Genomic DNA, 21,184 nt, shown 5'->3' on the forward strand with positions numbered 1-21,184 from the left:
GGTCAGACATTTTATTTCTGGGGATTCAGTATAATTCCCGAGGTAGCCCGCCGCAAAGGCACTCCAGACCCTGGGGGACGGGGAGGGTGGCTGTGAGGCCTCCAAGACAGGTGCGTTCCACAACAGTTCACCGCTCGCGTACGGCAGGGCTGGAGGAGAGCCCAGGCTCAGCTCGTGGTTTCGGTCACCCGTCTGCTCTCCCTGAGAGCAAGGGACGGGGGACCTGCCTTTCTAGCATCTCCCCTCCGCGTCGTGCAATGCGGCTACGGAATTGCGCCTGGAAATGAGCCTAAGCCAATATCACCGCCCTTTCCTCAGCCCACGCCTAGCGCAGTGGCTAACTTCGTTTGCCGGTGTCTGTCGGGTTCCCAGGGTCCGAAGCCCGCGGTACCCTGGGAATGGTAGTCCATGCAGGCCGCTAGTTCCGACTAGAACAATGGGAGGAGTCTGAACCGGGGACCACACCTCCTCGAGACCAGGAACTGGCTCTCCTGATCTCTGTGGCTGACCCCGTAGTCCCAGTTCTCGCGCCCTAGCTGTGGGCGGAAGGAGCAAGGCCGTCTGGACTACATTTCCCAGAGGCCCTTGCGCCTCCCGCTCTCAGGCCGCGACGCGGGGTCTGCTTTCCAGGTGTGGTCTGAAGGTGACGGGCGTCCAGCCCGGACTCCTGCTCCCGTGGTGCCCCGCGCGTGGCCAGCCCAGCCCCCGGCTCCTGCCCGCCCCGCAGCGGCGCTGGTTGTTGTCGTGAGCCGCAGCCGCCCCGCTTCGCCCCTCCCCTCCTCCCCTCCCCCCCGACCCTGCGCACGGGCCGCCCCTCCCCCCGCCTCCCCGGCCCCTCTCACGGTGCCAAGATGGCGGCGGCGGCGGGCGGCGGCAGTTGCCCCGGGCCTGGCTCTGCACGGGGCCGCTTTCCGGGCCGGCCGCGGGGTTCCGGCGGGGGCGGGGGCCGCGGCGGCCGAGGCAGCGGAGCCGAAAGAGTGCGGGTAACCCTGCGGCGCGGCGGCGGCGCGGCGGGGCCGGGAGGAGCCGAGCCCGGGGAGGACACGGCCCTGCTCCGTTTGCTGGGGCTCCGCCGGGGCCTGCGCCGGCTCCGCCGTCTGTGGGCTGGTCCGCGCGTTCAGCGAGGCCGGGGCCGCGGCCGGGGCCGGGGCTGGGGCCCGAACCGAGGCTGCATGCCGGAGGAGGAGAGCAGTGACGGGGAGTCCGAGGAGGAGGTGAGGCGGTCGGAGGCGTCTCTTGCGCGGGGTGGGGCGGAGGCCAGGGGCTTGCAGGGCTCCGGATAGCTCCGAAGGGTGTTGTGGACAAGTGGGATTCTCGGGGCTCTTGGAAATAAATAAGCATGAAGGAAGCAAGCTGCGCGGAGCTTTGGGGTGGCTAGGGCCTTTGAAAGTGGTCCGAGAAAACCTGACTGCAGCTAGACGCCTGGGCTCCAGGCAAGCCCTGCTGGTGTCCTGAGCTGATCTTTCGCGGTAGCAATGGCAGAGCAGGAGAGGAGTGGGTGAAGAGGCCACAGGGATTGCATGCCCGACCAGTGGTGGTTGACAGCAGCAGCGTGGCCTTAATGGACCAAGGCTAGAGCCTCATGGGCTCTTACTTGCAGGCTGCCTTTTGGGGCCTTATAATCCGCGACACATCCCTGGGTTTACCAGTGTCCCCGTTGCTCACTGGTTCTAAGGTAGAGTGGAGACTTCTGGCACAGGTTGAAGAGGGATAGACTGCTGCTGAGTCTTGAGTCGGGAGTGAGTGCAGCTCATGATTTATCCCTCTCAGCCTTTTGGAAAAGGAGGAGTGTGTGGATTCTATTGCTTAGGAGAGCTAGTAGTCCTCTGAGGGCTCAGAGTGGATTCTAATATGATAAACCATCTGCTCCACCTTTCATTCCCCACCCCCACATTCCCCATTCCCTTTTAGGAGTGCCCTAAAAGGGTGTAAATGAAGGACCTACTTTGTATTAAGTTGGAATTAGCCCTCGTTATAATGTCTACTGCTTAACTTGAGGAGAGCCTCGAGTGTTGTCTTCTGGGCCAGAGAACCACTGGTGGCTGTGCTGGTGTGGTCTGGTTCAGGAATGCATAGTACCTTCATTCCCTCTGACCTGGCCTCAGTCTTGTGAGTTCTTTGCTAAATAAGCAGGAGTACGTTAAGGTGGAAGCTGAGTATTATATCCTCAACACCTGAAGCCCAGGTGGAACCGGGGTTTTGGCACTGACTGCTGTTTCTCCCCTTCACCCCTGGTCCCCTAAATCAGGAGTTTCAGGGTTTTCATTCAGATGAAGATGTGGCCCCCAGTTCCCTGCGCTCTGCGCTCCGATCCCAGCGAGGTGAGTGATGGGGAAACTCGACCTCTCTAGTGGACGGGGATGCTCTGGCCCTTTGTGTCAGCTCTTTGGTGTTCACCTAGTTTCCACCAGGGACTGAGTGTGTTCTGTGTTCAGAGTCCAAGCTAGCCTGGGCCTTGGGGGACACAGACAAGGAAGACTTAGTTCCCTGCCCTTCTGGGGTGCTTTTATTAAGTCCTCAGGGCCAGCTTGACCCAACTCCCCACAACTGTTCTCCTTTTAGGTCGAGCCCCCCGGGGTCGGGGCCGAAAGCATAAGACGACCCCCCTTCCTCCTCCTCGCCTAGCAGATGTGGCTCCTGGCCCCCCAAAGGCCCCTTCTCGGAAACGGGGCGAGGAGGGCACAGAGCGGATGGTGCAGGCACTGACGGAACTTCTCCGGCGGGCCCAGGCACCCCACGCCCCCCGGAGCCGAGCATGTGAGCCCTCCACTCCCCGTCGGTCGCGGGGTCGGCCCCCTGGACGGCCAGCAGGCCCCTGCCGGAAGAAGCAGCAAGCAGTAGTGGTACCAGAAGCGGCTGTGACAATCCCTAAACCTGAGCCTCCACCTCCTGTGGTTCCAGTGAAGAACAGAACTGGCAGCTGGAAGTGCAAGGAGGGACCTGGTCCAGGACCTGGAACCCCCAAACGTGGAGGACAGCCTGGGAGAGGAGGCCGTGGAGGCAGGGGCAGAGGCCGAGGCGGACTTCCCCTTATGATCAAGTTTGTTTCAAAGGCCAAAAAAGTGAAGATGGGACAATTGTCCCAGGGACTAGAATCAGGTCAGAGTCATGGTCAACGTGGAGAAAGCTGGCAGGATGCCACCCAAAGAAGAGATGAAGATGAACAGGAAGGGGGCTCTTGTTGGAAGAAGCCAGAGCAGAAACTGGAGGAGGAGAAGGAGGAGGAGGAGGGGGGAGAAGAGAAGGAAGGAAAAGAAGAGGACACTGAGGACAAAGAAGAGGAAAAAGAGGAGACTAAGACAGCTGTGGCTGAGGAAGAAGGGATGCCAGTGAAAGAGAAGGAAGAGTCGAAGCTGCCATCACCACCCTTGACTCCTCCAGTCCCTTCACCACCACCTCCTCTCCCACCCCCTTCAGTATCTCCACCTCCAGCATCCCCTCTGCCACCCCCCGTTTCTCCTCCCCCACCATCCCCTCCCCCACACCCAGCCTCAGAGAAGCAAGAAGAATCTCCTCCTCTTGTCCCAGCTACATGCTCTAGGAAGAGGGGCCGGCCTCCCCTGACTCCTAGTCAACGGGCAGAGCGGGAAGCTGCTCGGTCAGGACCAGAGGGCACCCTTTCTCCCACTCCAAACCCCAGCACCACCACAGGAAGCCCTCTGGAAGACAGTCCTACTGTGGCCCCCAAAAGTACCACCTTCTTGAAGAATATACGGCAGTTTATTATGCCTGTGGTGAGTGCCCGTTCCTCCCGTGTTATCAAGACACCCCGGCGATTTATGGACGAAGACCCTCCCAAGCCTCCAAAGGTGGAGGTTTCTATTGCTCGACCTCCTGTTGCAACGTCCCCTCTTGCTCCCCAGGAGCCAGTACCAGTCCCCTCTCCACCTCGTGCCCCAACTCCCCCATCTCCCCCAGTCCCGCTCCCTGAAAAGAGACGGTCTATCCTAAGGGAACCCACGTTTCGCTGGACTTCACTAACCCGGGAGCTGCCGCCGCCCCCGCCTGCTCCTCCACCAGCCCCATCTTCACTAGCTCCATCCCCACCACCTACCCCCGCCACTCCCTCCCGGAGGCCCCTGCTCCTTCGGGCCCCTCAGTTTACTCCCAGTGAAGCCCACCTGAAGATCTATGAATCGGTGCTTACCCCTCCTCCTCCTGGGGCTCTTGAAGCCCCTGAGCCAGAGCTGCCTCCTGCTGATGACTCTCCAGCTGAGCCTGAGCCTAGGGCAGTGGGGCGGACCAACCACCTCAGCTTGCCTCGATTCGTCCCTGTGGTAACCACTCCTGTTAAGGTGGAGGTGCCCCCCAATGGGGCTCCAGCTCTCAGCAATGGGCAGCAGCTTCAGGCTCAGCTCCAGCAGCCCTCACAGGCCTTGCAGACCCAGCTCCTGCCCCAGGCACTACCATCACAGCAGCCACAAGTACAGCCACAGGTACAGCTGCAGCCACCTCCCTCACCGCAGCACACACCACCACTGGAAAAGGCCCGTGTTGCAAGTGTGGGGCCGCTGCCGCTGTCGGGGGTGGAGGAGAAAATGTTCAGCCTTCTGAAGAGAGCTAAGGTGCAGCTATTCAAGATCGATCAGCAGCAACAGCAGAAAGTAGCAGCTTCAATGTCGGTGAGTGGGGTGCTTTGAGCAGGCCCCTGCACTCAGTCTGTGCAGCTGTCTCCCTAGACAGTGTTGGACCAGTGTCTCTCCTAGACGAACACTGGACCAGTTCCCCTGTATGTCCACCTGTTTGTTCCCTAGTCCCATCCCTTCCCTCTCCTGTCCCCGTCCCCACGGGTCCTCACTTGGCAGCCTCTAACCCTGTTTTTTCCCCCACCAGCCAAGCCCGACTACAGTGCAAATCGAGGAGGCTGTGGGGACTGTCAAACAGACCCCAGACAGAGGCTGTGTCAAGTCTGAAGAAGAACCCGTAGACGCCAAGAGAGATCGAGCCTCGGTATGCAGTGCGAGGAGGGTCTTCTGAAGAAGGCTGGCTGCAGGACTGACAGTAGGGAGCCCTTTCCCACACCTTTCCTGCTCTTTCCTCTCCCAGGGCCCCGAGTCACCTGTGCAAGGCCCCCGAATCAAACATGTCTGCCGTCACGCTGCTGTGGCCCTGGGTCAGGCTCGGGCCATGGTGCCTGAAGATGTACCCCGACTCAGTGCCCTCCCTCTCCGGGATCGGCAGGACCTTGCCACCGAGGGTAGGGGACTTGTGTAGTGGGAGGCTTGAGGACAAGGTTTGTGCATGAGCAAGAGCACCAGGGGGCCGAGTGGAGGGATTTGGTGGGGCTTAGTGGGTGAGTGGGTTGGTCTTGGACAACCCCAGTTAGTGCCTGGGAACCTGTAGCCTGTCAGCATGGGAAAAGAGGGAGAAGCAGGAAGTGAGGTGGGATACCTAGCGTTTTGTGGCTCTGTCTCCCCTCCACCTGCTACAATAGATACATCGTCAGCATCAGAAACGGAGAGTGTCCCATCCCGATCCCAGCGGGAAAAGGTGGAATCCACAGGGCCTGGGGGAGACTTGGAGCCTACAGGGTCTGCAGGGCCCCTGGCCCACACGCCACGGCGGTCACTGCCATCTCACCACCATGGCAAGAAGATGAGAATGGCTCGCTGCGGGCACTGCCGGGGTTGCCTGCGTGTGCAAGACTGTGGCTCTTGTGTCAACTGCCTGGATAAACCTAAGTTTGGGGGCCCCAACACTAAGAAGCAGTGCTGTGTGTAAGTAGCTGGAGCGTGGCCTCGGGTCCCGTCTGGGGTTGTCAGTCGCCTGAGCCTCCTGCCCCAGCCCCTCTTGTGCCCAGCCGGACGGAGCAGTGGGATTGGCACCCTTGTGGAGAGCTTCCTCTCTTCCCCCAGACCACCAGTCCCCTACCCTGGTGACGTGCTGCTCCCCTCCCCAGATACCGGAAGTGTGACAAGATAGAGGCTCGCAAGATGGAGCGGCTAGCGAAGAAAGGTAATGATGTCTGAAGAGCTTCTTCTCAAGCCTTGCAGGGGTAGTGCATGACAGCAGAGGCCGCGTCGTCTCTGCTCCCTGCCCCGCCTTTGCGTTTGCTGCGCGTCCTTCTCCACCAAAGCTTGCATCTCTCCCGCATTCCTCCTCTTGTGCAGCACTTTGTGGCTTTGCTTTGTCCTGGTGCCCATGGCCCTTGCTGAGTTCAAATCCTACCAAGTCCCCTGTTCCCACAGGCCGGACGATAGTGAAGACGCTGTTGCCCTGGGATTCCGATGAATCTCCTGAGGCCTCCCCTGGTCCTCCAGGCCCACGCCGGGGGGCGGGAGCTGGGGGGCCCCGGGAGGAGGTGGGGGCCACTCCCGGGCCCGAGGAGCAGGACTCCCTCCTACTGCAGCGCAAGTCAGCCCGACGCTGCGTCAAACAGCGGCCCTCCTATGATGTCTTCGAGGACTCGGACGACTCAGAGCCCGGGGGTCCCCCTGCTCCAAGACGTCGAACCCCCAGAGAACATGGTGCGTTCTCAGTGAGCTTGTCTTACCTCTCTTTTCCTTTTGGACATTCTGGGGGTGGAATTCAGGCCTTTCAGAAGGGACAGGGATCCCAGGTCTGTCCTTGAGGGTAGCTGGGGACAAAGGAGGAAGTAGTTCTAGGGACGTACCTACACGGTTGGTGTGAGGCGCTCACTGAAGGTTTTCCTTGTGAGCCCTGGTTGGAGGAAGCCCTGGACGTCGTAGGTGCAGAGGGGTGGAGGGCCTGGCATGGGAAGGGTCAGCTGTCCTGTGTCCTGCCTAGAGCTGCCAGTGCTAGAACCTGAGGAGCAGAGCCGGCCCCGCAAACCCACCCTGCAGCCTGTGTTGCAGCTCAAGGCCCGAAGGCGCCTGGACAAGGTCAGCACGGCCCGCTCCGAGAACCCCAAGCCCTGTGTGAGGCATGGCTCCTGCTCTCCAGGAGCTACCTGGCAAGTCAGGGTGATGGGCACACCTGAGTGTCGTGGTGTGTCCTCACCAGAGGACAGGTCCTGAGGGATGAGGCAGGCCTTGCCTTTCTGGAAAGCCAAGTGGGATCTGGGCAAAAGGCAGGGTCTGGCAGGTTGGGGGAGGCCAGTGAGGAGAGGAGTCTGCAGAGGGGTGGGGTTGGCATCCTTTGACAACCCCGTGTCCCTCCTTAGGATGCTTTAGCCCCTGGCCCCTTTGCCTCTTTCCCCAACGGCTGGACTGGAAAGCAGAAGTCCCCTGATGGCGTGCACCGGGTCCGAGTGGATTTTAAGGTACAGGGTTGGGGGGTGGTTGTAGAGCCTGTGGTGGAAGAAACTTGTTGATTGTATCAGGAGTAAGCAGCTTTCAGCATGGATCCGACCTGTGCTCCTGGCTGCTTTCCAATCCTGTCTTCCTCCCTCACCCAGGAGGATTGCGACCTAGAGAATGTATGGCTCATGGGTGGTCTCAGCGTGCTTACTTCTGTGCCGGGGGGTCCACCGATGGTGTGCCTGCTGTGTGCTAGCAAAGGCCTCCACGAGGTGGGTACTTTGCCTTTAAAAAAAAAAAGAAAGAAAGAAAGAAAGACAGACAGTCCTGGCCTCCCAAGTCTCCATTTGCCCAGGGGTCATCCCCTGACTGTCCAGCCTCAGACTGTCCGTCATTTCCTTACTCCTCCTAGTTGGTCTTTTGCCAAGTCTGCTGTGATCCTTTCCACCCCTTCTGTCTGGAAGAGGCAGAACGGCCCTTGCCCCAGCATCGAGACACCTGGTGCTGCCGGCGCTGCAAGTTCTGCCATGTCTGTGGGCGCAAAGGCCGTGGGTCCAAGGTGGGCACTGGCAGCCTAGGGCAGGTAGAGGCCTGGGGTGGGAGGAGGTATCCTTATGCTGTGTGTTTAACACCGCTTTCTCTTCCACTGTCTTCCAGCACCTCCTGGAATGTGAACGTTGCCGCCATGCTTACCACCCAGCATGCCTAGGACCTAGCTACCCGACTCGGGCCACACGTAAACGGCGCCACTGGGTGAGAGATGAGCCCATGTTCCTTGCTCTGGCATCCTGCTTGTTCTGCCCTTAGATTTAACCTAGGCCGAAGCTCTTGTAAAGATGGAAGGGCTGAACGTCACTCTGAGAACGTGATAGGCAGAGTAGACACCTAGACAAGCTGCAGATGAAGAATTGGATTTTAGGAGCTCATGGGTTCAGGATTCCCAGCCTGACAGGACCTGCCCTGCCCTGAGGTCCACTTCTGCCCTCCTTTCCTCCTCCTCCTCCTCCTCCTCCTTCTCCTCCTCGTCCTCCTCCTCCTCCTCCTCCTCCTCCTCCTCCTCGTCTTACCGTCATCCTTGTACTAGTCCTGCACTGTTTTCCTCACCTGTCAGTCTGCTTCAGCCCATGTCCAGTTCTTCTAACATCACCCTGCTCCCCCAGATCTGTTCAGCCTGTGTGCGCTGTAAGAGCTGTGGAGCAACTCCAGGCAAGAACTGGGACGTCGAGTGGTCTGGAGACTACAGCCTCTGCCCCAGGTGCACGGAGCTCTATGAGAAAGGTGGGACCTGGTAGGAGAACAGGGCTTGTGGGGCAATGGTGGAATGGGCCAGGCTGGACTAGGACCCCACTCAGCCTCCAGCACCGAAAGGAAGAGAGCCTAGCAGATTTCCAGCTGTTAGCTACAGAACTTTTGCTTTGATTCAGTACCCTTCAGGCAGAGTCCTCCAGTATACAGATCATGAGCACAAGCAGAGCCACTCTGAGAAGTACGAGGCTCGGGAACCCGCCTGTTCCCTAAGAGCCCTCCTGGAAGAACCCCAGGCTTCCACTGGGCAGCTTGGAGACCGTGCTTTTGTCCTTCCGTCACCCAGCACATCTAGCAAAGTCTCGTTTCTTTTGGAGAGGTGTTGGCTACAGAGAAAACAGGCTTTGTCTACAGACAGCTTGTTAGGCTGAAGGCCATAGTGGAAGTAGCTTGTGTGGTTGTCAGGTGTGTGTGGCATCTGCACATGACTCAGCAGACATCAGTCCTGGCTGCTCTTGACTTGTACCTCTGACTTCTTCCCCCAGGGAACTACTGCCCAATTTGCACACGCTGCTATGAAGACAATGACTACGAGAGCAAGATGATGCAGTGCGCACAGTGTGACCACTGGGTGCATGCCAAGTGTGAGGGACTCTCAGGTGAGAAGAAGAATGCTTAAGGGCCCAGGTTCAGCCCTTGGGGGACCCTTTCCCCACCACAGGCCTGTAGAATGGCAGGTACACTCCCTGTCCTTGGGCTAAGGTGGGATCCTGGGAGCCCTTAAATCTTTCCAATCTGTTGTCTCCTTTGTCATCGGCTGTTCTAGATGAAGACTACGAGATCCTCTCTGGGCTGCCAGACTCGGTGCTGTATACATGTGGGCCGTGCGCTGGGGCAACACAGCCCCGTTGGAGAGAGGCTCTGAGTGGAGCCCTGCAGGGAGGCCTGCGCCAGGTGCTCCAGGGCCTGCTGAGCTCCAAGGTGGCAGGCCCATTGCTGCTGTGTACCCAGGTCTGGAGGGCCCCGGAGAGAGGCAGGGTGGGTGGGGCTGGCTCGGCATCAGCCCTTCTGACTTCCTGAATTTGTAGTGTGGGCAGGATGGGAAGCAGCTCCACCCAGGACCCTGCGATTTGCAAGCTGTGGGACAACGCTTTGAGGAAGGCCACTATAAGTCTGTGGTGAGTGGGACATTGGGGGGAGCAGGTGGCTGCCATGAGAAAGAGGGCAGAGCTGGGCTGGGGCTGGAGTCCGGGGTAAGGGCTCAGACGCTAAGAAACTCCCTTACAGCACAGCTTCATGGAAGACGTGGTGGCCATCTTGATGAGGCACTCAGAAGAAGGAGAGACCCCAGAGCGCCGGGCTGGGAGCCAGATGAAAGGACTCCTACTGAAGGTGAATGCTGGGGTGGAGCTAGAGAATGATCTGAGTGACAGTGGGGACAACAATGTGTCCTTCAGAGCCTGCCCCCATCTCTTCCTGAGGGAAGGCAGTTCTCATCCTGTTAACCCATTTCCCAGCTGCTAGAGTCTGCGTTCTGCTGGTTTGACGCCCATGACCCTAAGTACTGGCGACGGAGTACCCGGCTGCCGAAGTGAGCAAGGCTGAGTAGCTGGAGGGGGACCAAGGAGTCAGGTCAAAAGCAAGGGCACTTGGGATTCCAGGGATCGGGCTGGGAAAAGGAGCAGGGTTTGGGAAAAGGCTGGAGAGGAGGGTGGTGGAGCCAGGGCAAGCTTTCCTCATGACTTCTAGACTAGCAAAGATGTATGTGTGTGGTGGCTCTGTCTTTGCGCTTTTTTTTTTTAATGATTTTATTTTATGTGCATTGCCTGTATGTATGGCATGTATGTCCGTATGAGGGTGTCTGATCCACTGGAACTGGACTTATAGACAGGTGTGGGCTGCCATGTGGGTGCTGGGAATTGAACCCAGTTCTTCTGGAAGAGCAGCCAGTGCTCCTAACTGGTGAACTATCTCTCTAGCCTCTGTTTTGCTTTTTGAAGGCATTTGGGAAGTTCATGTTTCAGAGAGTAGGCAAGCACTGATGGCCCAGGTGGTTAGTGTGGTGATGCGGAAGCCCAAGAGGTTGTGGGAGCCTAGACAGATAAGCTGCTAGAGTCTAGGGATCAGGGAAAGTGTTCTGGAAGGGTGAAACCTAAGCTGAGCGGCAGAGTATTCCAGGAGCATGAGGAACAGCACGTCTAACTAGCACAGAGGAGCTTAGCTTATTTGGGAGAAAAAAAAATGCACGTGAGAATGGAAGAAAGGAGTCATGGTGTGCTGAGGCTTCTATTGCGGGTGGGCTGCAGTTGAGTTGCCTTTGTTGAGCACATCAGATGCTAACCCTGCCTCCACAGCGGAGTCCTCCCCAATGCCGTGTTGCCCCCATCCTTGGACCATGTCTATGCTCAATGGAGACAGCAAGAATCAGAGAGTCCAGAATCTGGGCAACCTCCAGGGGATCCTTCAGCAGGTACTAGGAAGCAGAGGCTGGAACCTGATTGGTTGGCCACGTTCTAGCTCCTGACTCATAGGTTTACTTTCCCACATCCTTTGCAGCTTCCCAGAGCAAGGACCCAGCTGCTTTCTCACACCTGGATGACCCCCGTCAGTGTGCACTCTGTCTCAAGTATGGGGATGCTGACTCCAAGGTAAAGGTTCCTGTGCAAGCTCTAGGTTGTGGGGCCTGGTCTTTGGAAACCCTCACCTCCCTTAATGCCCCTCCTCCTCCTCCTCCTCCTCCTCCTCCTCCTCCTCCTCCTCCTCCTCCTCCTCCTCCTGTTCTTCTTCTTCCTCTTCTTCTTCTTCCTCTTCTTCTTCCTCTTCTTCCTCTTCTTCTTCTTCTTCCCACAGGAGGCAGGGCGGCTCCTCTACATTGGGCAGAACGAGTGGACACATGTCAATTGTGCCATTTGGTCAGCTGAAGTATTTGAGGAGAATGACGGCTCCCTTAAGAATGTTCATGCTGCTGTTGCTCGAGGAAGGCAGATGGTAAGTGCATGGGCCCGGGAGGGTGGACAGCTCTCCGGGGTCACAGGTTGGTACTTCCTTCAGTGTATAACTATTACATGGACATGTCCTTCCATTCCACTACTGGTCCCTGGTACCTTTCTTGTGCTGGGAATTAAAATTAGGGCCTCACATGTGCTAGGTAAGTGTTTTACCACTGAGCTGTATTCTCAGTGCCTTCCCCACCCTCTTTTTTTTTTGGAGACTTAAGTCCTGAGCCCTGGCTATCCAGGTACTCAATGTGTATCCCAGTTTGGTTTCAAATGTAATCTTCCTGCTTCTGCTTCCCAAGTGCTGGGATTCTAGGCATGTGCTCCTTGTCTGGCTCCCTCAGTGCCCATTTGTTTGTCTCAAGACTCTGGCACTGATGATTGGCAGCACTTTTGATCTAGGCCTGTATCCCAAGAGATGGAAATTAAACACCTTGTTGATGGTACCTTCGTAGGACACCTTCCAAACACTGCCATCTCCCTCTTACTAGGCAGTCTCCTCCAGCCCACTCAAGTCAGCTTCAGAATCCTTTTTTTATCTGGGCGTTGTGGCACACGCCTTTAATCCCAGCACTCAGGAGGCAGAGGCAGGCGGACTCTGGGAGTTCGAGACTAGCCTGATCTACAGAGTGAGTTCCAGGACAGATAGGCCTGTTACACAGAGAAACCCTGTCTCAAAAACAACAAAGGAAGAAAAGAAAGAATCCTTCCTCACAGTGTGCCCCTGGGTAGAGTCTCAGAGAAGACTCTGCCCTTGGCAGGAGCTATTGTGATGGCTAGTGTGAAGAAGTACCAATCCGTAAGAGCTGATAGTGTTCTCCAGATGTCACTGGACGTTTCTGAGGTTGTTTGGGTGTGCCCCTGGCCCTGGGTACAGTTAGGGAAACTGTGTCAGATGCTAGGCCAGCCAGGGCCTGTGCAGATTATCAGTGGTGCTGAGCCACATAGTCTTCACTCAGCAGTCCCTTCCTCCCACAGCGCTGTGAGCTCTGCCTGAAGCCTGGCGCTACAGTGGGCTGCTGCCTGTCCTCCTGCCTCAGCAACTTCCATTTCATGTGTGCCCGGGCCAGCTACTGCATCTTCCAGGACGACAAGAAGGTTTTCTGCCAGAAACACACAGACCTCCTAGATGGCAAGGTAGGCCAGGATGCTGGGATCAGGTTTCCCTGTGGTCCTATAGGCCAAGCCCTTGAGTGCTGTGTCCCTGCCTACAGAGCTTTGCCCTCACACTCCTCTACCTCCTGCTAATCCAGCAACCCCCGTTTGCTTCTTGCCTCCCAGGAGATTGTGACCCCTGACGGTTTTGATGTTCTCCGGCGAGTCTATGTGGACTTTGAGGGCATCAACTTCAAGCGAAAGTTCTTGACTGGGCTTGAACCAGATGTCATCAATATACTCATTGGTGAGCCACTTGCTCTCTTATATACCATGCTACTGACCTTACCTGGCCCTACCCTGCCTGACCTCTCCTTTGTATCGCAGGCTCCATCAGAATCAACTCCCTGGGCACCCTGTCTGATCTCTCAGACTGTGAGGGTCGGCTCTTCCCCATTGGCTATCAGTGAGCACTCCAGGGCTGGTGGAGGGAGGAGGACTCCAGGGCTGGATGTGGTTTCTGGGTTCCTCTAACTCTCTTGTCCCACGTCTCTGCTCCAGGTGCTCCCGCCTGTACTGGAGCACAGTGGATGCTCGGAGGCGCTGCTGGTATCGGTGCCGAATTCTAGAGTATCGCCCTTGGGGGCCAAGGGAGGAGCCGGTTCACCTGGAGACAGCAGAGGAGAACCAGACCATTGTGCATAGCCCCACCCCTTCCTCAGGTAGCACTTGGGTGCTGCCTCACCCTATTCCTTAAATGGGGCCTCTCAAAGCTGTTAACCCCACCCCCATGCTCTCCTTATCTTGAGAAACTTCAGGATGTACTTATTCTTCCCTTTCTTGGATTGACAGAAGCAGTAGTAGTTGGCTTTGACGCATCCCCAGGGGCTGTGCTCAGCATTTCACAGGAAGTGAGGGAAGAGCACTGGGCTTCCAGTTCTAGGGAACCAGGAGTGTTCATAGCTGGCTTCCTAAGGGCTGTGTGCTCTTGTAACGTTTGATTGATCTTGCTAAGGTCACAGACTCCACTGCATTATGTACAAGGGGAATGGTTTATCTCTACAATAACGGTGGTTATTTCCTTGACTGTGTACATGAGCCGACAGAGGCCAGACGGGTCAGATCCCCGAGAGCTGGAGTGGTTGTGAGCCACTTAACATGGTTGCTGGGAAATGAACCCTGGTCTTGTGGAAGAGGAGCAAGTGCTCTTAACTGCTGAGTCGTCTCTCCACAGACTTGAAGGGGCATGTGTTGGGAGGTCTGGGGTATGGAGCCCCCACCTCCCCTAATGTAATTTTCTTGCCTTTTCAGAGCCCCCCAATCATGAAGACCTGCCCGATGCAGATTCCCTGATTCCTGGAGATCCTGTACACCACTCACCCATTCAGAATCTGGATCCCCCACTTGGGACAGATTCAAGCGCTGGCCCTCCTCCCACCCCCCGCTCCTTCTCAGGGGCTCGGATCAAAGTGCCCAACTACTCGCCGTCTCGGAGGCCCTTAGGGGGCGTCTCATTCGGTCCCCTGCCCTCCCCAGGTAAGCACATGGTACCAAGAGTGGGTAGAACAGCCGGGTGGTGGGGGCGCACACCTTTATTCTTTGCAGTCAGGAAGCAGAGGCAGGGCGGATCTCTGAGTTCCAGGACAGCCAGGAATGTTACCCAGAGAAACACTGTCTCCAAAAAAAAAAAAAAATGAATGAGTGGAGCTAGGAAGTGTGGAGCTGCTGGCTGATACTGACCCTTTCCTTCACAGGAAGTCCATCTTCCCTGACCCACCACATCCCTACAGTGGGAGACTCGGACTTCCCAGCTCCCCCGAGGCGATCTCGCCGTCCTAGCCCTCTGGCCACCAGGCCACCACCATCCCGGCGGACCTCCTCTCCTCTCAGAACTTCCCCTCAGCTCAGGGTGCCCCTGTCTACCTCAGTCACAGCCCTCACACCTACCTCAGGGGAGCTGGCTCCCCCTGACCTGGCCCCATCTCCTCTGCCACCCCCTGAAGACCTGGGCCCAGACTTTGAAGACATGGAGGTGGTGTCAGCACTAAGTGCTGCTGACCTGGACTTTGCAGCCAGCCTGCTGGGGACTGAGCCCTTCCAGGAAGAGATTGTAGCTGCCGGGGCAGTGGGGAGCAGCCAGGCAGGCCCAGGGGACAGCTCAGAGGAGGAGGCCAGCCCCACCACCCACTACGTTCACTTCCCTGTGACCGTGGTGTCTGGCCCTGCCCTGGCTCCCAGTTCCCTCCCGGGAGCACCCCGAATTGAGCAGCTGGATGGAGTGGATGATGGCACAGACAGTGAAGCGGAGGCTGTCCAGCAACCTCGGGGACAGGGGACTCCTCCTTCAGGACCAGGAGTGGGCCGGGGTGGAGTCCTCGGAGCAGCAGGGGACAGAGCCCGACCTCCTGAAGACTTGCCTTCAGAAATTGTGGATTTTGTGTTGAAGAACCTAGGGGGTCCTGGAGAGGGGGCTGCTGGTCCCAGAGAGGAGTCTCTCCCTTCAGCACCTCCCTTGGCTAATGGCAGCCAGCCCCCACAAGTCCTGTCTGCTAGCCCAGCTGACCCTACCCGGACATTTGCCTGGCTCCCTGGGGCTCCGGGTGTTCGGGTGTTGAGTCTGGGTCCTGCTCCAGAGCCCCCTAAACCTGCTACATCCAAGATCATCCTTGTCAACAAGCTAGGACAAGTATTTGTGAAGATGGCTGGGGAGGGTGATCCTGTCACACCCCCAGTAAAACAGCCGCCTCTGCCCCCTATCATTCCCCCAACGGCCCCCACCTCCTGGACTCTGCCCCCAGGACCCCTGCTCAGTGTGTTACCAGTAGTAGGGGTAGGAGTGGTCCGGCCTGCCCCACCCCCACCCCCACCCCCACTAACGCTGGTGTTCAGCAGTGGGCCCCCCAGCCCACCACGCCAGGCCATCCGGGTCAAGAGGGTATCCACCTTCTCTGGCCGATCCCCTCCAGTACCTCCCCCAAACAAAGCTCCCCGGCTGGATGAAGATGGAGAATCCTTGGAGGATGCCCACCAAGTGCCAGGGATCAGTGGCAGTGGGTAAGTGTGGGTCCCAGGCTGATGTGGCAGGTAGGGGAGGTGGGCAGGAGAAGGCAGTTGGGCCTTCTGTGGTTCCTTCCAGGTTGAGCCGCGTGCGGATGAAGACGCCCACAGTACGTGGAGTTCTGGACTTAAACAATCCTGGGGAGCCCCCTGAGGAGGAAAGCCCTGGGTGAGTGACCAGCTCCCTTCCCTGGAGGCTGTGGTCCCCCTCCTCCCCGGTAATTTTTGCCTCCTGACAGGTCTCTCTTCACAGGCCCCTTCAGGACCGGTGCCCTTTGCTGCCACTTCCAGAAGGTTCTGCCCGGGGCCTTGATGGTTCTTCAGACCTACTCTTTGAGTCCCAGTGGCATCACTATTCAGGTAGAGATCACCGTTTCCCTCACTGCCTCCTTGTGTTTGGCCCAGTGGTGACTGACGGATCCTGAATTGGTTACTCAGAAACTCAGTGCACACCAGGGCCTGAGGCCTTGGGCTCATTCTCTTAACACCAGAAACAGACAAAACCAGCATGCACTCTGGGTACAAGCCCAAAGTTAGGTGCTAGGGTTACACAGTTACTCATAGGGAGCTCCTGGCCTTGTGGCAGAAACAGAAGTAGTGTTAGAAATCAGGTTTAGTGGCCGGGCAGTGGTGGCGGCACCCACCTGTAATCCTCAGCACAGGAGCAGAGGCAGGCGGACCTTGGCGTTCGAGGCCAGCCTGGTCTACAGAGCAAGGTCCAAGACAGCCAGGGCTACACAGAGAAACCCTGTCTCAAAAAAAAAGCAACAACCAAAAAAGAGAAAGAAAAAAAGAAAGGAGGTTTAGTGATGTATGCTTGTAATGCAGGCAGTGCAGGCTGAGCCGGCTTTGATCAGATCCAGCAGTAGACCCTCTCTCAACAAAAAGAAAACGTCAAGGAAAAACAGTTCCATGTACAAGCTCAAATGGCAGGGCTTTGTGCAGCTGTGGGGTGCTATAGGGGTGCCTCTAATGGTTGGGATCAAAGTTAGTGACTAGTAAAGTCAAAAAGGGGGTCACCCAGGAAGGGTTGAGCCCTAGAACCCAAGTGAGGGGCAGGAACAATAGGACGGACGACTAGAAGAGTCCGGTGTTCCAGGGGCCAGGGATGGGGTTGTCAGCAGGTCACCTGCCACAGTGAGCCACCAGACCAGGCCTGTGAGTCCTGGATTGGCAGAGTGCATGAGCAGGTGGCATGGGGCGGGTAGGATGTTGAAGATAGTGGTTGGTGAGAAGCCAGAGCAGCACCCAGGCAGCTGGCCAAGAAGTTGAGCTAAGCATCAGGAGGAGGGAGGGCAGCAGGTCAAAGAGCTTGAGGCTATGAGGGCTGCAGCTTCAAAGCTGAGGGGAGGGGGAAGGGCAGCGGTTGAGGGAAAGGAAGGACATGGGAGAATAGTGATCATCTTGGAGCAGATGGCTCCGGGGTAGGAGAAAAACCAGGCAGGTATCCCTGCAGGTTGGATCCCAGGTGGGTGCTCAAGTGGTTTTTGTCTGCTCAACTTGGTGAGACTGGAAGTAAGGCTCTCTGGTGGTCTCTGGGGTCACTCAATGGAACAGTCAAGTAAGCTGGGGGGCAAGCTGGGTTTGCAGTGACCCAGCCCTGTCCAAGTGTTTGGGTTCTCAGTAGAGAGCTAGCCTGGGAGCACCAGATTAGAGCCAAGTGGACTAAGGCTGCCTAACGTGGCATGAGGGGATGATGGTGATGGTGATGGTCACATTCCTGTTCTTCGGGACCCAGGCATGGCCGTTTTACAGGCCAGGTACCCTGCCTGTTGGCTAAGCCGTGTGAGACGGAACAGTGGGGGAGGAGCAGCAGATGAAGTAGGGGGAGGTGTTAATGGAAGGCCTGAGGCCTGGAGATGATCTGACTTGTGTAGCAGGGGTCAGGGCTGTCGGACTTAGGGCTGGGGAGGGTGTTGGACAGACTGGCAGAGAAAGGCTCTGGTGATTGACTGGCGTGTGGGTCTTGCTCCCGGGTCATGGTTCCCTCCTGCTGTTGTGCCCACCCCTGCCCTAGAGACGGTGGTGGGTGGGCCTCGTGTGCAGTGCACAGGCTGGCAGCAGCACACGTGCGCTCTAGCCTCCCTCCTGAAAGCACTTCCTGCCCTAGCTTCCAGGACCCCGCCTTGTCCTCTCGCCTGATCATGCCTCCCTTGTTTCACCCTTCCGTTTCTATGTCTCAGGGCCGTGGCCTTGTGTTTGTGTGTCTCCCCCAGCCTGCTTTCTGGGACTTGGAGGCTCTTAATCCTGTCTGTGTTCTGATGGCTCCCACATCACTTTACAGCCCAGCCCTAGTCCCTGGGCTGAGCGCCTGCTCTCTGCTTTCTCCTGTCTGTCATCTCCACCATCAAGTTGCCGGGGATATTCTTGTGAGAGAGCTCTAAGTTAGCATGTCCCAAATAATCCTTGACTTTGACTCCAAAGTGTTCCTTATCCTCACCATGACACTTGTTGGTAACCTTACCTTTACTGTGTTCAAACCCCAGACCTCAGGGTTGCCCTTAACCATTCCTTTGTCACATTGTCTGCTGTATCTGGAGCCCTGTTGGCTTTATCTTCACAGTGTGACTGAAGGTGGTGTACATCTGTGATCCCAGCTACTCTGAGTTTGAGACAGGAAGGTCTCTTGAGTCCAGGAGTTCAAGGCCAACCTGGACAATGTAGTAGTGAGACCCTGTCTCAACAAAACTAACTAAATACAGACAGTCCCCAAGAAGACCCTTAAATGGTTTATTACAGTGGTTCTCAAGCTTCCTAATGCTATGATCCTTTAATCCAGTTCCTCAAGTTTTGGTGACCCCAACCATAAAATTATTGCATTGCTACTTCATAACTATTTTGCTACCATTGTGAATCATAATGTAAATATCTGATGTGACCCCAAAGGTCACAACCACAGGTTGAGAACCATTAGTTTATAATATAGAGTGTACTTGAATGTCTTTGTCCAATCTTACATATTTTAACATCTATAAACATGTGCTGTATATATTGACCTGGGTATGTAGATTGGTGATACAATGTTTACTTCACACATACAAGACTCTAGGTTCAGTTCCTAGTGCTCCCCCCATATATTATTTACTTCATATAAGTAATTCTCCAGGATCTATAAAGTCTGTTTTAGAAACAGGATAATCGTAGGTGTATGGGTGTGTATGTTGGGCTGGCTTTCAGTGAGCCTGCAGAACCCGGGCCTTCATACTTCTGTGCGGCTGCTCTATGGTGGAATAGTTTTCCAGGCCCCTTAGAACGTCCAAAGCAGTGCCACTAAGGAATTGACCCAAGTGGAGGGCCATCTGTCCCCTGTATCTGTGCCCAGGGGTGAGAGAGATTAGTATCAGTTGGGAATCAGGGGCACTGGGTCTTTTTTTTTTTTTTTTTAATTGAGACAAGGCCTCATTCTGTGTAGCCCTGGCTGTCCTGGAACTCACTCTGTAGACCAGGCTGGCCTCTCCCCCCACCCCACCCCCCAAGTGCTGTGATCAATATGTACACTGCTATCCTGGCAGCAGTGGCTTTTGAGTCAGGAAGGTGATCCTCTCCAATCTTACCTTCCCATGGAAGCAGGGGAGGCCTCAAGCTCTGAGGAAGAGCCTCCATCCCCAGAGGACAAGGAAAACCAGGTTCCGAAACGAGCTGGTCCTCACCTGCGCTTTGAGATCAGCAGTGATGACGGCTTCAGTGTGGAGGCAGAGAGCTTGGAGGGTGAGTTGGGGGTAACAGCAGCCCAGGGGGAGTGTTGAGACCTCATTCTGATGGCTCTGGCCCTCGTTCCAGGGGCGTGGAGAACTCTGATTGAGAAAGTGCAAGAGGCTCGAGGGCATGCACGTCTCAGGCATCTCTCCTTCAGTGGTAAGAGGTATCCCCAGGAATGCTGGGAGCGGGGCAGGGTGGGCCCTCCGTGTGATTGCCGTGTCCTCCCCCGTTCTCAGGAATGAGTGGAGCACGGCTCCTGGGCATCCACCACGATGCTGTCATCTTCCTGGCCGAGCAGCTGCCTGGGGCCCAGCGCTGCCAGCACTATAAGTTCCGCTACCACCAGCAGGGAGAGGGTCAGGAGGAGCCACCCCTGAATCCCCACGGGGCTGCCCGAGCAGAGGTCTATCTCCGGTGAGTGGTTGGGAAGAAAGTCTAGAAAGATTGCAACTGAGACACTAGGCCACTGGAAGAGTAATCTGTAGACTTCATGTCAGAAGAGTGGACTCCCACCTACCTCCTCTTGCTGACTTCAGCCTATAGTTAGTTCTTGGCAACGCTGGCCCAGATCAAAAAACGGCTAGGCAGCATCTCTTGGAAGGGATGGCTGTGACCCTCCTACCTTCCTCCCACTTGCAGGAAGTGTACCTTTGACATGTTCAACTTCCTGGCTTCCCAGCATCGGGTCCTCCCTGAGGGGGCCACCTGCGACGAAGAAGAGGATGAGGTGCAGCTTCGGTCCACCAGGTATGCAGAGCATTTGGAGTCCTGGGCCTGGTCTGAAAGGGCCCTAAAGAGGGTGCTGTTCCTGGGTACCAACTTATATGGTATTGCTCTCCCCTACCAGACGTGCCACCAGCCTGGAGCTTCCCATGGCCATGCGCTTTCGCCATCTCAAAAAGACGTCCAAAGAGGCTGTGGGTGTCTACAGGTGAGTGGGGTTGCCGGGGGTAGGGGGGGGGTGTCCCTTGGGTGGACAGATATGTGCCACGATAGGGAGCTGCCTGGTGTCATGTCCCCCTGCCCCTGAATTCCCCATGGCGCGTTCTGCCCTGCAGATCAGCTATCCACGGACGAGGCTTGTTCTGTAAACGCAACATCGATGCTGGTGAGATGGTCATTGAGTACTCTGGTATTGTCATTCGGTCTGTCCTGACTGACAAGCGAGAGAAGTTCTATGATGGAAAGGTAAGTGCCATAAGGTTATGAGGTGAGTGTTCATGGGCTGACCTGCAGGACAAACAGCTACTGCCTTCCTCCCATCCCTGTAGGGTATTGGGTGCTACATGTTCCGCATGGATGACTTTGATGTGGTAGATGCCACCATGCACGGCAATGCCGCCCGCTTCATCAACCACTCATGCGAGCCCAACTGCTTCTCCCGTGTCATCCATGTGGAAGGCCAGAAACACATTGTCATCTTTGCCCTGCGCCGCATCCTTCGAGGGGAGGAGCTCACCTATGACTACAAGTTTCCCATCGAGGATGCCAGCAACAAGCTGCCCTGCAACTGTGGCGCCAAGCGCTGCCGTCGCTTCCTTAACTGAGGCCGTCCGGGGCTGCCCCAGATGCCTCATGTGCCCGCCCGCCCGCCCGCCGCCATCTCACCCTGGCCTGTGGCTCCCTAGTCTCTCAGCGTCGCCCTCCTCCTCTCCTGTTCATGGTGGATGTGGGCATACAGGGGCAAGAGCCCTGCCTCCAGCCCACCCAGCCATCGCCTCCTTCCTGCCCTGGGGACCCAGGATGTAGATATTGTACAAAGGTTTCTAAATCCCTTCTTTTCTATGCACTTTTTTATTTAAGAGGGTGGGGTCCCAGGTGGGAGTCCCCCCCCACAATAAAGTCTGTCAATGTTTGGAGAGGTGGTGTTTCCATGGTTTTATTATTGTGGTA

The 21,184-nt window shown here is 56.7% G+C and overlaps 1 protein-coding gene across 2 annotated transcripts; it reads left to right on the plus strand.

The window, feature by feature from the left end:
• The first annotated feature begins 836 nt into the window (after positions 1–836).
• Positions 837–21,150, plus strand: Kmt2b (lysine methyltransferase 2B). Of its 2 annotated transcripts, none has more exons than XM_076543183.1 (37): positions 837–1,214; positions 2,249–2,321; positions 2,563–4,622; positions 4,834–4,950; positions 5,047–5,197; positions 5,435–5,717; positions 5,900–5,955; positions 6,189–6,467; positions 6,748–6,842; positions 7,124–7,222; positions 7,358–7,471; positions 7,612–7,758; positions 7,857–7,952; positions 8,360–8,477; positions 8,990–9,103; positions 9,271–9,455; positions 9,533–9,622; positions 9,732–9,836; positions 9,962–10,035; positions 10,799–10,914; positions 11,001–11,092; positions 11,295–11,432; positions 12,419–12,577; positions 12,722–12,842; positions 12,923–13,001; positions 13,097–13,257; positions 13,847–14,071; positions 14,290–15,589; positions 15,672–15,761; positions 15,846–15,952; positions 19,160–19,300; positions 19,373–19,447; positions 19,528–19,705; positions 19,931–20,038; positions 20,139–20,222; positions 20,350–20,479; positions 20,563–21,150. In XM_076543183.1, exons 1-37 carry the CDS (start codon positions 852–854, stop codon positions 20,836–20,838), a joined length of 8,199 nt encoding a protein of 2,732 aa, XP_076399298.1. In that variant the 5' UTR covers positions 837–851; the 3' UTR covers positions 20,839–21,150. The 2 variants fall into 2 exon arrangements, with proteins under 2 accessions (XP_076399298.1, XP_015856127.3); XM_016000641.3 differs by having other exon boundaries at positions 19,163–19,300.
• The last annotated feature ends 34 nt before the right edge of the window (positions 21,151–21,184 follow it).

The sequence above is a fragment of the Peromyscus maniculatus genome, chromosome 1, assembly GCF_049852395.1.
Source record: "Peromyscus maniculatus bairdii isolate BWxNUB_F1_BW_parent chromosome 1, HU_Pman_BW_mat_3.1, whole genome shotgun sequence".
Classification (NCBI taxonomy): domain Eukaryota; kingdom Metazoa; phylum Chordata; class Mammalia; order Rodentia; family Cricetidae; genus Peromyscus; species Peromyscus maniculatus.